Consider the following 12,196-nt stretch of genomic DNA (forward strand, 5'->3'; position numbering starts at 1 on the left):
TTTTAGTGTGGTTCAGAAAAATTCCCCCCTTTTAGGGCACCTGTTTTAATAGACTGTAATAGTAGTAGCTAAAGCACAAAGATAAGGGGGGTGGGAGGGAGTGGAAAGAGTATCTTTACTATTAGAATCCTGCACTTATTGATCTATTTGGTTGGACAAACATCACTTCATCTGACTAGAGTGGTTGGAGAAAAAAGGTCCCATTTATAGCAACACAGCAAAATAAACCTGCAAAATGAGTCCTTCTAAAGGTCAGTGCTGCTGAAAATTTACTCTCCTGTTTTGAATTTTAAATCCTTCCACTTGAACAAAACAGAAACCACACAACAGACATTACTTACTCCGCCAACCCCAGTATAGTTTCTCTCTTGTACTGGCCATCTGCTGTAAACCTCTGCACATCCACTCCTTTGCCAAGGCCTTGAAGGATTTGAGCCTGAGTGAAGTCCAGTAGTCGTTCATTGTAGTAGTACAACTGCTTAATCAAAGTTGCTATTTCTTCAGGCCAGTCTTCATAGCCACACTGAGAAACGTGCTTTGTGACCATCTTAATCAGCTCTTTTGGGTCAGCCTGTGAAATCAATTAAAAAAAGAAAAAGGAAAAAAAAAAGCCTTTATTTAAAAACTCTAAAACAAAGTTGCCATTCTAAGATCCATCTGATGGTGTTTTCATTAATCAACCATGAAATATTTCTTCCATCCTGAGAGAGATGATCAGATCTTGCGGTATTCCACATTTTAAACATAGGAACCTCTCAGAAACTTGTAGAACCTTGTAGAAATGTAAGTGTGACCACTGAATGCTAAATAACCTGAACACATTTATATAATTGATGCAAGTCAAATCTGCACAGCTGTCAAACTTGTATTTGTACTGGAGGAGATAAATAAAGGAAACAAATTTTCTTTTTGATGAGTGGAAGTAATATTATAGTGCACATTTTGTAATAGTAGTAAAAGCACAAAAATAAGAGGAAAGTCTCTTTACTACTAAAATCCTGCATTTATTGATCCACTGAGCTGAAAGATTAATTAGCAGCCCCTAAACTATCTGTATAAAATATAAGTTACCTGATTGCAAATTAGCTAACGGCCATCCTACAGTCAAACAGGGGAACATACCACAAATATTAAAATAATTCTTCTGAATCAATGACTGTTTCCAATGCACCGAGAGAAATAACATACAAATGTAACAGCATAACAGGATAAAGAGTTGTTTAGAGGTTTAAAAATCATCTGTGTTATGTATTTAAAGTGCACAATGGCTGTAGTATCTAGCTCAAAACTGCACACAGAAATGAGATCTTTGAATGTGCATTATAGTTTACACATTCATAAATCCATGGCACACAGAGACAGATACACTTTTGAAAATCTAACCACAAATAATTTTGTATTGTGTGTATTATGAATACAGTATCTTCCATTTATACAGCGATATTCATGCCAAAGTAATTCACAGACTATCTTAAGCTACACAGTGATCCACTTACTCAGCCACTGAAACATAGTAAACTCTGTGGTCAAACAGCATGTAGCAAAACGACCCTACTTTTTAGGACAGGAAATGAATATGGTATCTATTTGAAATGGCAGAGGAATGTATACACGGCAGGAAAATGCAATTACCTAGGAATGTTGACAGTGCATGTTCTCTTAAGAAAAGTTGCACGTGATCTATAATAGCAGAGTGTGATCAACACCTTGACTTTACCGCTTATCTGAAAAATGACACCGTTAGCAATATAATGCCCCCCAACACAATACTGTGACTTTATTACGGGCTCTGAGGGAAGAGTGCCACCTACAGGATCACCAACACTTATTCCTGTATCATCTTGTTTATCCTTGTGTGACAAGCAGGGTCCAGACACCCCAAAGGGAGAACTGGGGTTCTGAACCCCAAAGAATAAGAAACTGAATCAACTGGTTGTATACAATGTTATTGTGTAAAAATATATGTCAATTAAGGTCTTTTATGAAAGCGTATACTGTTCTGAACTTGGTGGTCATTAGGAAATATTTGTTCAGGTTATCGTTATGAATGTAGGCATGTATATATGTGCAGAGAATGGTAATTGTAACTGTGGTGCAACTACAGCATCACCTCACAACAGGGGGTGAAGCAATCAGGCAGGGAGGATCATCTCTCAGGCTAGTTGTTCACATGAAACTAACTGCCGGTACCTAACATGGTACAACCTAGGGAAAGAAAACGGTGGACCATTAAAGTTAATGGAAAGACACTGAAACTGAAAAAACAACCACCCAGTCTTGGAAAACTAAAGGAAGGAGAGATTTACCCTTGCTCTGTGTACCATAGTCTGAGCCCATGTCAACACTACCACTTATGTCGGCAGCAAAACTTACGTCACTTTGGGGTGTGAAAAAAACACCTTGCTGCGCGGCATAAGTGGTAGTGTGCACAGTGCTGTGTCAGCGAGAGAGCTTCTCCTGCTTACATAGCTACTGCCAGTCATTGTAGGTGGTCTAATTATGTTGGTGGGAGAGCTCTCTCCTGTTGGCTGTAAGGTCTTTAGTGTAGGCATAGCCTGAGAGAAAGAGGAAAAAAACCTGGAAACCTGGTTAAAAGGAAAAGGGGTTTGAAGAGAAGGCTATCTAGAAACTGCGGCCCAGCAGCTAAACAGGGTGCTCTCCGTGAAACACTGAATCCCTTCTAGAACAGAGGACAAGCTGGAAAATTGGTAACTTGTATTAGAGAAGGGAATTTAGCTAATACAGTATAGAAGTGTAAAGCCTGAGATTGCTTATTTTCTGTGTAACTTGTATGTGTTTGCTTTTCCTTACTATTTCATCTTTGAATCTATTTTTTTAAATAAATACACTTTATTTTTAACCCAAGCATGTCTCTGTTGTGCAAACTGTGTGGCATGTGTCCTCTAAAGAGAACTGATAATTGGGAGCAGATTTCACTTCTTTGGGGATGAGGAACCAGAGGAGGAAAGTGTAGATGTCTGGTAGTTAAGCACTTGGGGAGATAGATTTGGGGAGACTCGGGACCGGAAGGGATTGTGCAGGTATGGTGCAAGGAATAACTAGGCTGGTGGAAACCAGAGTTGAGACCTTTCTGCTTGTAGGCTGGCTACTGGTGTCAGAGCACTGAGCCATACCAGAACGGCATTACTAAGGCAGGTGGTGACAGAACCCCTTACTGGTCTGGGAGATTTGCGAAATGTCATACCTTGCAAGTCTAAATTCTGATCAGGTTGCATGAGCTAACAAGATCAAAACACAAGAAGATACAGATGCCAGGCACAGCTGTGATATTTTCTGAAAAAGACAAATCATCTAAGCACAATGAATACACTAAGTAGCAGTGCAGTATGTTGGATGAGTTTATATTTATTTCCATTACAACTAGATACTTTTTTAAAAAACATCTTAGCAATCAAGGATATTAAAAATTGCAAGCTTTTTTAAATGACCTATGTAAAACTACAACAGCACTATGCGTTTCTGTACACTATAAAATGTTTGAACATTGGGAAAAAAATTCATTAAGAAATCTTTTAATTCTCTAGTATCAGAGGGGTAGCCGTGTTAGTCTGAATCTGTAAAAAGCAACAGAGGGTCCTGTGGCACCTTTAAGACTAACAGAAGTATTGGAGCATAAGCTTTCGTGGGTGAATGCCCACTTCATCAGACGCAAGATGAAGTGGGCATTAATTCTCTAGAAGCTTTTTTCTCTCCCATCACCATAACAGGTTGATATCCTGTTCAACTATTTAAATTACTCTTGGCATGTTTTTCTAGCCTGACATCATCCATCATCATTACGAAAAATCCTAGAATATGTTGATTTTATAAATGGCAGTTCTTTGAAGGTGCTGAGGAGACTGGTATGTTGCAATAAGTTCTCACTGAGATAGATTTGTGGGTAGAGTACTGCCTCCACATATGTGGTGTGCACACATATTATGTATTCACACACAAAATGCAAAGAACCCTATATGAAAAGAAAGCTACAGTTGTAAAAATAAGCATTTGAAAGTGAATGAAATGCCAGAAGTAAAGGCTGCCCAGACAACCTTAATTCTTCCCTCCTTTATATATGCATTAAGATGTAGGAAAAATCCTGAAAAGTAAAAAATGTGTTAATGTTGGCAAAACTATCTACATTTCATCTTGGAAATGGATGCAGCCTTTTGCTGAAATTTCCCAGAAAGAGTTCAACCTGAGGCACAGGCCAACCTTCGAAAATTTCAGACCAATCAGTTAAAATTTGGCAAAGTTATGACAAACCAAAAGCAGAGGGTTATAAAAGACAATATTAGGCAACTACCTACCTACAACAAAAACTCAATTAATCCTTTCCTTGACCTTCCAAGTGCTATATTTTGTCTTTTAGATTTTAAGCGCCTCATAGCAAGGACTCATTGTGTGCCTTGTACAGCACTAAGCTCACTGACAATGCTTATATAAATAATAAATATATCACTGAAATTGGCAGAAAATAATTTAATGTAAGTGTACCAGAACTTTTCCTAGTGGGCAGCAGAGTAATTTACTTTGTAGTGCACAAAAACCATAAATAATTACATTCTTGCAAAAAAGCATTATACACATTTTATACACACCAAAACTACTTAAAATACATTGCAAAGGCTGAGTCCAAAATTTTGTAAGTCCAAAATCTGACCTACTTTTCACTTCCCCTTCTTCACTACAAGCCAACTATTGATCTTCACTTTCAAGGCCCTACATTGACTATATCTAATACACTATCAAGATTGACTCGCCTCCACTCTGCCAAAAAAGCCAGCCTTCATTGTTCTCTTGTTGAATTTTCAAACAAGCACATCTGTGCTTTTTTCCATGCTGCCTATCATACTTGGGAGGAACTCCCGTAATATCTGCAAAGCGCCTCCTCCTTCAAATCCATCCATAACACTCTCCTTTGCCAAGATGATTATAAAAACTTGACAACGGGTAGGCAGCAAGTATGCAACATAAGAACGGCCATACTGGGTCAGACCAAAGGTCCATCTAGCCCAGTATCCTGTCTTCCAACAGTGGCCAATGCCAGGTGCCCCAGAGGGAATGAACAGGACAGGTAATCAAGTGATCCATCCCCTGTTGCTCATTCCCAGCTTCTGGCAAACAGAGGCTAGGGACACCATCCCTGTCCAGCCTGGCTAATAGCCATTGATGGAACTATCCTCCATGAATTTATCTAGTTCTTTTTTAAACCCTGTTATAGTTTTGGCCTTCACAACATCAGTCTTGGCCTTCACAGCAGTGTGCTGAAACCACTACTTTTCATGCTGAGCAGTATTGTCTCCCTGTTTCCTTTTTCTCCCCCATCTGTCTGTATATACCCACTTGTCTCTTTTTTTATAAAAGATTATAAACTCTTTGGTCTGGGACTATCTTTTTCTTGTTGTGCTATCACAATATAAATAATAAATAACGATAAATAAAATGGATGCGGTGGCTAAAAGAGCTAATGCAATTCTTAGACCTATAAACAGGGGGATCTCCTTAGGAGTAGAGAGATTCTATTATCTATGTACGTGGCATGGATGGAACTGCTACTGGAATACTGTGTCCCGGTCTGGTGTCCACAATTCAAGAGGGATGTTGAGAAACTGGAGAGAGTTCAGTGAAGAGTCATGAAAATGATTAAAGGACTGAGGAAATGTGCTTTATAGTAAGAGATTCAAGGATCTCAATCTATTTATTTTACCAAAGAGAAGGCCCAGGGGTGATGTGGTCACAATCTATAAGTATTTACATAAGGAAATTTGATAACAAAGGCTCTTCAATTTTTTCAATGAGATCCTATGGCTGGAGGTTGAAGCTAGACATATTTAGTCTAGAAATAAGGTGCACATTTTTAACTGTGGTTTTGAGTGCTGGAACTACTTACCATGGGTTGTGATAGATTTTTGATCACTGTAAATCTTCATTTAAAGATTGGATTCTTTTTTCTTAAAAGATATGCTCTAGTTCAGCCACAGCTATTGAAAGTGAAGCAGGAATTAATCCAGGGAAGTCTCATGACCTGTGTTATGCAGGTGGTCAGAACAGATTACCACAATGATCACTACTGGCCTTAAAATCTATGAATACAGGAAAATACTTTTCTCAACTGTGCCTGTTTGCATAGTCCATTTAATTATTACATGTTTTATTCCTTTTCTTTCTGTGCACTCAGCCTTCTTCTACACCCCCTAAAATGACTTTTTAAATAACACTGTTCCTACTAGTGTGATATTTATTGGATTTTCAACAAGAAGAAGAACCCAGTGATGGATAATAAAATGTAAAAGAAACATTTCAGTGTCAAAGCTGTGTAGGGCTTAAAGAATGAATAAAAAGCAATTTAAAATTATGAAATACATTTTCACAGTATCCTTTTAGAATATATTAATATTTCTACATTCACATAAAACCCGTCTTCATTAAAATATGGGGATGTGGGAAGTGTAAATACAAACACTAATAAGATCATTAATTATAAATGAAACCAGCAAAAAAGGCTACAGAGCAGATTGCTTACCATCATACTTATGTAGTTCATAGGCTCCTCAATATTTTTAAACAGTCAATAGGCTACATAAGAAGTTAGAATCAGTTTTTGTTCTTTCTAATGCTATGTGTTAAAAAAAAAAAAGACAAGTACATGGCAATCTGTTGGCTTTTCAAAATCTCTCAGACACTGAGAAAGTGTGGCTACAAGCCCAATTCCCCTGCTTCCTTTTATTAGGTAAATCTTTCCTGATACTTTAAGACAGGTGCTTGAATAATATAGCTTTTCTCCCTGATGCTCCACCATGGGCTTGTCTAATTTACAAAATTCTATATCATTTGAACACAACAGGAAACAATCAAGTTCGATGCCACAGTGTTAACTGCGACTTGGCAGTCAGTGCAGACTGGGCTCAGCACTCTGTCAGCTACCTGTCATTAGTTATCATCAAAAACAATGCTGCAGTAGCACCTACAATCTCCACTCAGAGATGAGGGCCACACTGTACCAGGTGTCTTTATGATATTTCTCCTTAACATAGTAAGTAAAATCCACTTATTCATGGATGACTATTGGTGACTTCAACACAGATTTTTCAGAAGCCTTCTTGATTCTTCACTAGCTTCAAGCACTCAGCAGCTGACCTCCCAGTGATCTGCTGCACACTTTCTATCCGTCTCCTTACTGGTCATCCCCTACTACAACTAACAACCACCATTCCTTCCACAATAACCTTCTCAAGGTTACTTCCATTTCTATGCCCAATGTGACCAAAATTTATATATTTCCACCTATTGATTTCTGACAGCACTGTCTCCTTCTCTCCAATAATGTTTCTAACCTAAGCATTCGCTATCTTTTCCATATAAGAGTAACACAGTAGATGAGCTATATTTCAAGTGTGCTGTAGCTGTAGGAGAGAATGCAGGCGAAGCCCAGCAGCAGAGTGGGGGCTATCCTGTTTAGACAATTCTCGATTTAGTCCTGAGTGGAGCGCAGGATCTGGTCCAAGAGGTAACTATAACAGGACCGCTTGGAAATAGTGACCATAATATAGTAACATTTAACATTCCTGTAGTGGGAAGAACACCTCAACAGCCCAACACGGTGGCATTTAATTTCAGAAAGGGGAACTATGAAAAAAATGAGGAGGTTAGTTAAACAGAAATTAAAAGGTACAGTGACTAGAGTGAAATCCCTGCAAGCTGCATGGACACTTTTCAAAAACACCATAATAGAGGCCAAACTTAAATGTATACCCCAAATTAAAAAACACAGTAAAAGAACTAAAAAAGAGCCACCATGGCTTAACAACCATGTAAAAGAAGCAGAGAGAGATAAAAAAGCATCTTTTTAAAAGTGGAAGTCAAATCCTAGTGAGGTAAATAGAAAGGAGCATAAACAATGCCAAATTAAGTGTAAAAATGTAACAAGAAAAGCCAAAAAGGAGTTTGAAGAACAGCTAGCCCAAAACTCAAAAGGTAATAACAAAATGTTTTTTAAGCACATCAGAAGCAGGAAACCTGCTAAACAACCAGTGGGGCCCCTGGACGATCAAGATACAAAAGGAGCACTTAAAGACCATAAAGTCATTGCGGAGAAACTAAATGACTTCTTTGCTTCAGTCTTCACAGGTGAGGATGTTAGGGAGATTCCCAAACCTGAGCCGTCCTTTGTAGGTGACAAATCTGAGGAATTGTCACAGATTGAAGTGTCACTAGAGGAGGTTTTGGAATTAATTGATAAATTGAACAGTAACAAATCACCGCGAGCAGATGGCATTCACCCAAGAGTTCTGAAAGAACTCAAATGTGACATTGCGGAACTATTAACTCTGGTTTGTAATCTGTCCTTTAAATCAGCTTCTGTACCCAATGACTGGAAAATAGCTAATGTAACACCAATATTTAAAAAGGGCTCTAGAGGTGATCCCAGCAATTACAGACCGAGTAGTCTAACGTCAGTACCGGGCAAATTAGTTGAAACAATAGTAAAGAATAAAATTGTCAGACACATAGAAAAAGATAAATTGTTGGGCAAAAGTCAACATGGTTTCTGTAAAGGGAAAACGTGTCTTACTAATCTATTAGAGTTCTTTGAAGTGGTCAACAAACATGTGAACAAGAGGGATCCAGTGGACATAGTGTACTTAGATTTCCAGAAAGCCTTTGACAAGGTCCCTCACCAAAGGCTCTTAAGTAAATTAAGTTGTCACGGGATAAGAGGGAAGATCCTTTCATGGATTGAGAACTGGTTAAAAGACAGGGAACAAAGGGTACGAATAAATGGTAAATTTTCAGAATGGAGAGGGGTAACTAGTGGTGTTCCCTAAGGGTCAGTCCTAGGACCAATCCTATTCAACTTATTCATAAATGCTCTGGAGAAAGGGGTAAACAGTGAGGTGGCAAAGTTTGCAGATGATACTAAACTGCTCAAGATAGTTATGACCAAAGCAGACTGTGAAGAACTTCAAAAAGATCTCACAAAACTAAGTGATTGAGCAACAAAATGGCAAATGAAATTTAATGTGAATAAATGTAAAGTAATGCACATTGGAAAAAATAACCCCAACTATACATACAATATGATGGGGGCTAATTTAGCTACAACTAATCAGGAAAGAGATCTTGGAGTCATCGTAGATAGTTCTCTGAAGACGTCCATGCAGTGTGCAGCGGCCGTCAAAAAAGTAAACAGGATGTTAGGAATCATTCAAAAATGGATAGAGAATAAGACGGAGAATACCTTATTGCCCTTATATAAATCGATGGTACGCCCACATTTTGAATACTGCGTACAGATGTGGTCTCCTCATCTCAAAAAAGATATACTGGTGTCATAAACATACAGCTAAGGGTAGCATAACATCCTCTTTACTCTGTAAAGGGTTAATTCCTCTTTTACCTGTAAAGGGTTAAGAAGCTCAGATAACCTGGTTGGCACCTGACCAAAAGGACCAATAAGGGGAGAAGATACTTTCAAATCTGTGGGGGAAGGTTTTTGTTTGTGTCTTTGTTTTGTTCTCTAGGAGGCAGCAAGGAACCAGGGCAGGAAAAATACATCTCCTTAAGCATATCTGGACTAAGCATCTAGCATTGCAGAAATAGTAAGTAATAGCAAAGAAATGCATTAGATTATCTTTTGTTTTAGCTTGTGAATTTTCCCTGTGCTAAGAGGGAGGTTTATCCCTGCTTTTGTAACTTTAAAGTTTTGCCTAGAGGGGAAATCCTCTGTGTTTTTGAATCTTTTGTTATTCTGTAAAGTACTTACCATCCTGATTTTACAGAGGTGATTCTTTTACTTTTTCTTTCTTTATAATAAAGTCTGGGTTGTTTTTTTTTAGAATCTGATTTGGTTTTAGTGTCCTAAAACCCAAGGGTCTGGTCTGTGCTCACCTGGTTACCTATCTGGTTGGTAGAGTATTCTCAAGCCTCCCCAGGAAAGGGGGTGAAGGGCCTGGGGGGATATTTTGGGGAAACAGGAACTCCAAGTGGTCCTTTTCCTGAATCTTCGTCTAACTCACTTGGTGGCGGCAGCATACTGTTCAAGGACAAGGTGGAATTTGTGCCTTGGGAAAATTTTTAACCTAAGTTGGTAAAAATAAGCTTAAGGGGTCTTTCATGCAGGTCCCCACATCTGTACCCTAGACTTTAGAGTGGGGAAGGAACCCTGACAACTGGCATTAGAAAAGGTTCAGAGAAGGACAACTAAAAAGATTAGGGGTTTGGAACGGGTCCCATATGAGGAGAGATTAAAGAGGATAGGACTTTTTCAACTTGGAAAAGGGGAGACTAAGGGGGGATATGATAGAGGTATATAAAATCATGAGTGGTGTGAAGAAAGTAAATAAGGAAAAGTTATTTACTTGTTCCCATAATATAAGAACTATGGGCCACCAAATGAAATTAATGGGCAGAAGGTTTAAAACAAATAAAAGGAAGTTCTTCTTCAAACAGCACACAGTCAACTTGTGGAACTCCTTACCTGAGGAGGTTGTGAAAGCTAGGACTATAACAGGGTTTAAAAGAGAACTAGATAAATTCATGGAGGTTAAGTCCATTAATGGCTATTAGCCAGGATGGGTAAGGAATGGTGTCCCTAGCCTCTGTTTGTGAGAGGGTGGAGATGGATGGCAGGAGAGAGATCACTTGATCATTACCTGTTAGGTTCACTACCTCTGGGGCACCTGGCATTGGCCACTGTCGGCAGTCAGGCTACTGGGCTGGATGGACCTTTGGTCTGACCCAGTATGGCCATTCTTATGTTCTTATGTGCTTGCAAAGCCCTTGTGATAAGATGAATTACTGTTTGAGACTAAAGAGAAAAATTTTGATTTTGGGCCTACTAGGTTTGTCCGCCCCTTATCCATAAGGTAATCTCCAAAATTTTATTTACTAAGCAATCACCCTCTTCTCATTCAAATCCCTCCTAAACAATCATCTTAGCAGCACAACCGACAGTTAACCTATACATATAATTCAGTTAATGGAACTGTCAAGATTTGCAAATACCAAAAATGAATAACTACATGTCCTTATTTTCATCCCCCATTGGTTTTTGAGACCCAACTCTCTCTATTGTTTTCCTGCCCTTTCCCCCAAATCACTCAGCCCAGTGATGGTCCTTAATTACAATAAAATACATTGTACTCTAAATACAAGGAGCAGGGAAAGTCACGTTTTCCTATATTTAAATATCCACACTTGAGTCAGTATTAGGTGACTGAGTTATGAACTGCAGATTGAGTTTTAGTAATCTGTGATGTTTCTTCTTTTTTGGCATGAATATTTTACTATACAGAAGCACAAGACCTCCTTAACATTCTCTCTCTAATATTTGAATGACAATACTGTATTCTTTCTTCACCCAAATAGTTCAACTTCAGACAAACCTGTGTATTAAAAGGTGTTTCTTCTCCTTTACACATACGATTCTTGACTCCTCAGATATTGAAATAGCCCCCACATGGACATATTAGTTCTCACTAATGTCACAGGGCTTGAAAACAATGGCTATTAAGATAATTATAGTAAGTTACTGAAACTAATCTTGCATTTCCTTGTTAGCTGACTTTTTCCACCTGTCACAAATCCCAATGTGACTGATATTTTCTTTATTTAAAATTATGAAACATTGCTACTTTATGCTAATCTCTTTTTAAGTGAGCAATTATGTTTAAGATTTTTTTTTATATAAATATGCTGAATTTATTCAATTCAGTGCAGTCAATCTAGGTTGTAAAAATAGTAAGTCACTTACCCCATGCAGTCATAGGACCTTGAAGTCCAAAGAGTCCTTTAGACAGGGAGTGCATTTTTCACTCATAGGAACTTAATGTTATTTGATGGCAAGAAATGCCTACTAGAGCAGGAGGGCTTGAGTATTCAACAGTGCTTTTTTGTTTTACATGGGACTTTTGGATCACAATTATCCAGTTATGCAACATACAACTCAATACAAAAACAATAGAACTATTAACTGTTAGAATCCTGTGTCCCAGTACGAAATAAGTCATTGACAATATTAGATCATGAGAAAGTCATTTGGCCTCTTTCTACTTCTGTTGAGACATGCTGGCCTTAATACCATGTTTCTCCTAACTTGTTTTAGCAATTTATATTACCCTCAAATCTCACTTATATTTGTTTCCTTAATTGTTAATTATATCTTTTAAAGTAAATCTCACAAACAATTTGCAAA

The 12,196-nt window shown here is 38.2% G+C and overlaps 1 protein-coding gene across 1 annotated transcript in view; it reads right to left on the reverse strand.

The window, feature by feature from the left end:
* Positions 1-12,196, reverse strand: part of NBAS (neuroblastoma amplified sequence) — a 381,012-nt gene that overhangs the window by 141,378 nt on the left and 227,438 nt on the right. Inside the window, exon 41 of the mRNA XM_026655553.2 lies at positions 342-571. Coding sequence (XP_026511338.1) covers positions 342-571 — 230 coding nt within the window. The remainder of the gene's footprint in view (positions 1-341; positions 572-12,196) is intronic.

The sequence above is a fragment of the Terrapene carolina genome, unplaced genomic scaffold, assembly GCF_002925995.2.
Source record: "Terrapene carolina triunguis isolate 2854851 unplaced genomic scaffold, T_m_triunguis-2.0 Scaffold42, whole genome shotgun sequence".
NCBI classification, from domain to species: domain Eukaryota; kingdom Metazoa; phylum Chordata; order Testudines; family Emydidae; genus Terrapene; species Terrapene triunguis.